Genomic DNA, 5,393 nt, shown 5'->3' with positions numbered 1-5,393 from the left:
CATGGCATATTTCAATAAATGTATAATGCTACAAATTTGAGAAGATATTAACCCAAAGCTGATGGGGATGGCATGTACTCACATGCCATGCCCACTGAGAGTTCAATCAACTACTTGTTTTTACACATAGATGTCTCCACAAGTATTAAGTCACCACTGAGCCAATTATGAGTACTGATTTTTGAAAATATTGCTGTTAGTAATGTCTATACCACTATAACAATTATGATCCCTAACAACAACAAAAAAGCTCTTGTAGAGCCATCTATGTGCAGAGACATTTCACAAAACAATACTGCAGTGAACACATTTTCCCAGATGCTGTTGGTGAATGATTCTGAGAAGAAATACAAACAAAAGAGTGCTAGGCAGAGAAAAAGAAACATAAGAACAGGGTGTTAACAGGATGAAGGGTTGGTCAGAGGTGGGAGGGAGAAAGAGAGGGCATGAGGGACAGGAGAAAAATGAGAATAAGGGAGGGAGGAGAAGGAGTGAGAAAGAGAGAAAGAGAGAAAGAGAGAAAGAGAGAGAGAGAGAGAGAGAGAGAGAGAGTGTGTGTGTGTGTGTGTGTGTGTGTGTGTGTGTGTGTGTGTGTGTGTGTGTGTGTGTGTGTGTGTGTGAGTGAGGAGTGAGTGAGTGTGGTGGTGAGTGAGTGAGTGAGTGAGTGAGTGAGTGGTGAGTGTGTGAGTGAGTGTGTGAGTGAGTGAGTGAGTGAGTGAGTGAGTGTGAGTGAGTGAGTGAGTGAGTGTGAGTGTGGTTGTATGTGTGTCTATTTCTGGTTGTGTGTATATTTTTGCAATAGTGGATGCATCTACATGTACACACACATAACATGTATTCTACTTTCTTACAATTAAATGTTTATTTACCCCAAAATAATGCTATGTTACCTGACAGCACTAAATATGTTCCCTCCCATTAGGGTAATACTGCCAGGCTTGACAGAGGACATTGAACCAACAAAAGCTGGTAAGAGGAAGCAATCATCTCGATAATATCCAATGTGATATTCATCTTTGCCTCCTGCTATCACAGTCTGGAAAATGACAAAATCTCAGCATACTTTTGGAAGATCCTAATGATTACAGTGGTGAAAATTGCAAAAGAAAAGTTAAACAATACATGTGCAAGGTATATGAAACTAAATGAGTAAGTGTCTGAAGAAATAAAGTAAAGAAAAGAGTCGAGAGAAACAAAATGAGGAAAGGGGTGAGAATGTGAGTATATTACATATTAATAAGGCAAAAAATTAATAATGATAATAATAATAGAAAAATAATAATAAAATAAAAAAATAATAAATAAATAAATAGCACACACTCAAATTCTTGCTTTGATTCTACAATACCCTCACCTCTATTCCAAATTGCCAGGAATCCTTGAGGTTACTTACTGTGAACTCCGGTGGGTCATAATAATACCGCCAGTGACAAACATAACTTGATATTTTTCTGGTCTTAAGATTTTTCAGCTTGCCTGAGAGGATGTCATATGGGCCAACTAGGGTGATGTCAGCTTTGATGAATGCTTCTGTGGGTCATCAATTTTGATTTATTTAATGCAATCTAACTATGCCTCGTAATTGGAATCTCTAATCTAACATATGCTGACCCTGTCGTCAAGTACATATATGAGCTTGTTTCCTACAAAAATCTGAACTCAACATTTTAAACTATGTTCAACTTTTGGGGCATCTCAAAATTTCATTTTCTCTCACCTTCAGGTTTTTCTTTGTTAAGTGTCTTGCAAAGGTCCCAGAAATCAAAGAAATCATCTGGCATATCCAAAAGAAACTTCTGCTCAATGCTCTCCCGAACATTTTCTGGTGAGGCAGCGACCTCCAACTCATGAACAGGGGATTCAGCTGCATCTTCTGGAACAAGTTAAAAACTCACACTAATTTACAGGGAGTGATGGAAGTGACTGAGTAACTGACTGATTCAGTGGGTATTTGTATGTGTGTACTTCTATGTGCAAGTGCGTAGGCCAACATGTATAAACATGTATACTTTTATACATGCACTAGTGAGTTAAAATTATGCATTGTGCAATTATCACTAAACATTTAGTAATAATTTTGCAAAGCAAAATGAATGTTACAAGCATACTATTCTTTTATTTTTTAGGAATAAGAACATACAATCTTAAGAAATGCTAGAACACAATCTCTCTCTCTCTCTCTCTCTCTTACAAAAAAAAAATATATATGTAATAAAATTAAATAAATAAAACAAAATCAATAATCAAATAAAAAACTAAGAATCTCTCACCTTCTGGCTGGCTGGTGTTTACTTTGTCCTCCTCTTTGTCAATGGAAGGCACTTCAAAATTGTCTCCAGAGTCAGAATCATTTCCTTCACTTTCTTCTGTTTTGCATTTCTTTCCTTTAGGAACTAGATCCTGGAATAATTAATAAAATATTCCTTTTTAGAGGCTAAAGAATGTTTAAATGCAAAACTGGATAAAACAGAAATTAAAATGAAAACAGATTCAATAATGTTCAATAAATGATGATAGTGGTAATAATGATAATAGCAATAGCATTAGCAATAGTAATATGAATAGTGATAATGACAATAATAATAATAACAATACCACTACTTCTACTATTACTCATAATAATAACATTATAATAAACAAAAAATAGTAGTGGTGTAATAATGATAATGATAACAATAAAAAGAAAATAACAATAAATAAATAGTAATAACAACAATTATTATAACAAATAAAATAAATAAGATAATAATGACAATGAAAACAACAACAATACTAATACTAATATTAATAGCTAGAGCTCTTGCCCAAAAGTATGTCAGAGAGAGCAAAACCGGTAACAGAACGGGTATAATGCAATATAAAATAACCCATTTTCTCAATAGCTACCTATGTTTGCTACTGAATTTTATATTCCTACTAATAGGAAGTCAACTCAAGTGACAAAACTTCTGATTTGTTGTCAAATAGGGAGCCGGGCCATAATCTATCCTTCACCAAATTATGAGGTAGAGTTGTCTTCACCTAGGTATTCATGGTACTCAGAGCTGAAACTGTGATTGGCACTTTCAAATTATTATTCAGATTATTTCTTGTACCAACAGCAAATATTTGTCCTCTATAAGAATATCATCTCCAATTTGCCCTAACTCTGTGTGACAGTACAATAAAGCTTAATGACTAAACCTTTCAAAACATTATTCTGTAGTATTATTAGTAAAAAATCATTTTTTGATAAAAAATTATCAAAAGAAAAAAAACTATTAATGGCATCACTGAAAATATCAATCAACACCTATACATTTGCTTACATTTTTGCTGTATACTTGGTTTGAATTTTTTGGCAAAAGTTGTCTTGTTTCTAGTTTGTCCCACTAATTCACTGTCTGCATAGTAGTTTGTTTACAAATACCATCAACCTGAGAGACTAGGGGTGGCTGACCAGTCAATTGTAACTGACTGGGCAACCAGAGATAATCTTGAGTTGAATTAACAAATCCCTTCTTCAGATGTAAAAATTTAAGGACATATCTTCATGTGGGATGAGTGATATACATGCCCTCTATTACAAATATCATAAAGTTAATAGCCTGTGACCACAAGCTAATAACAATTAATAGTATCTGTTTAACAATATTTAGTCACAAGTTGGGTAATGCTTTATAGTACAGACACACTTGCCATAGACTAAGTCCCCAACTCCACATCACAAACTTTATTCAACAATCTCAATTCCTGTGATTGGGCATGACCTTTGGGCACTGCATAGGGGTGGGTTGATGGGGGCTCTGCCTCCAACACCCTCTGTCATTCACTTTGATATGCACAGCAAGATAGAGCTGAAACTTGGGAGTACCATGTGGACTTAGTCTGTGAGTAGCACTTTCCACAATTCTTTTCCTTTATCTGTGCTGTTACCATCTGTGTCTGCAGTTTACTTCTTGAACTAATGATGATAAGTAAGGAATTACTCAGCAACTGACATGGCTGGGGCCAATGAACTGTATTGTGGCTTCCTTACAGAGCAATTCTTTGTTCAGTTTCTCTGAAACAAAGGTCCTGTCATAGCATCAATAAAAAGTGTTAAGGGAGAATGGTAGCCTGGCTGATTGTATTTAGGTAACAGTTTACAATGTGAAATAAAGGACAAGTGAAAGTTCACTAGTTATGCCTTACTCACTTTCTCTGTTTTAAGTAAATATTACAATGCCAGTACAGTAGGCATTATTGCATTTTCTTTTGCAAATATCTTAACATTTCATAATACTAATAAATAAGCCATCATACAACTGACTATTGTCTATCTCTTTCCCCATCTTGAGAAAAAAAAACTTTCCTAAAACTACGTGCAGAGACGGGACATGGTCATGGAAAGGCTGAAATGCGAAGAATTTCGGTTTTTCTTCTTTTCAAACTCACTTCCGCTTCGCTTTCGGTGCATTCCAGTTTCCTCTTGGGCGGGTGCTTGAATCTACTGTGGTGCTGGGGGTTCTTCTGATAGCACGATTCACCATATTTGCAAGCCGTTCTGGGGTCATCTTGATATTCCGTCTCGGGGTCACTCATTGTCTCGCCGCCGTCACGCTCAACGCCAGAGTCACGGAGTCACGTTGCTCTTGGACTATATATACTTAATACTCTAACTGGCAACTCTTCGCACACGACGAGCTATAGTAGATGTTTGCAGTGAAATCCATTTTCATGCACACAAAATTATTGTTAGTGTTATGTTTAAAATAGATGATTAAATGTTATATTGCACGTATGCATTGATTTCAAAGAACATTTTCAGTGAACACGCCTGAGCACTCACTTTCAAATGATCCACATTGCAAGTTATAGTTTGATCCACAAAGCAGATTTTAATCTATTCTTTTTATTTTAGCGTTCAAGGTACCAACAGAATGTTAATCTAATAAACTAGGAAAATGGGAAGCGTTTAGAAAGAAAATAAATTCATCCAATCATATTGAAAAATACCACCTTTTATTTTTTCCTCCTTTTCGTACTTAATCAAGAACATTCATGACAGTTACAGTATAAAATCACCTAAGAAGTTAGCACTTCTTTTCTCCTTCTTTCGTTTAACTAACCATGAAACGTCAGAGATAAATTTATAAAAATAGACTAATGGCATCTTAATTTCCTGCTAACCCTCACATTTCCTCTCCTCCGAGAAAAGTTTTCCTCCTATACGATGATTTGCACGGCGTTTCGCATTTCGCACATGCGGCACATGCATTTCGTAATGTCGAAATATCTTTGGCCAATATCTCACTATTCTATCCTACACGAATCCCAGTGGTATCTGTCACTTTTTATGTCTAGATAAGTGCAATCACTTTTTGTGAATTCCCCCAAACAATGAAATTAATTGGGTTTGGATACTTCATTTT

General features: G+C 35.5%; 1 protein-coding gene across 2 annotated transcripts in view; it reads right to left on the bottom strand.

The window, feature by feature from the left end:
- The window catches only part of LOC119581809 (histone PARylation factor 1-like), a 16,035-nt gene extending 11,420 nt beyond the window's left edge, over positions 1 to 4,615 (bottom strand). The window contains exons 1-5 of one of the 2 annotated variants that reach the window (XM_037929951.1): positions 4,417 to 4,615; positions 2,271 to 2,400; positions 1,718 to 1,873; positions 1,394 to 1,476; positions 891 to 1,036 (exon numbers count right to left, since the gene is read on the bottom strand). In XM_037929951.1, coding sequence (XP_037785879.1) covers positions 891 to 1,036; positions 1,394 to 1,476; positions 1,718 to 1,873; positions 2,271 to 2,400; positions 4,417 to 4,563 — 662 coding nt within the window. In that variant the 5' untranslated portion in view covers positions 4,564 to 4,615. Of the gene's footprint in view, positions 1 to 890; positions 1,037 to 1,393; positions 1,531 to 1,717; positions 1,874 to 2,270; positions 2,401 to 4,416 lie in introns of both variants that reach the window. The other variant, XM_037929944.1, reaches the window with a different exon arrangement.
- Between the last annotated feature and the right edge of the window lie 778 nt (positions 4,616 to 5,393).

Source organism: Penaeus monodon, chromosome 2, assembly GCF_015228065.2.
Source record: "Penaeus monodon isolate SGIC_2016 chromosome 2, NSTDA_Pmon_1, whole genome shotgun sequence".
Taxonomy (NCBI): domain Eukaryota; kingdom Metazoa; phylum Arthropoda; class Malacostraca; order Decapoda; family Penaeidae; genus Penaeus; species Penaeus monodon.
The sequence above is the reverse complement of the archived record's forward strand: the minus strand, read 5'-3'. Positions and strand labels throughout refer to the sequence as shown.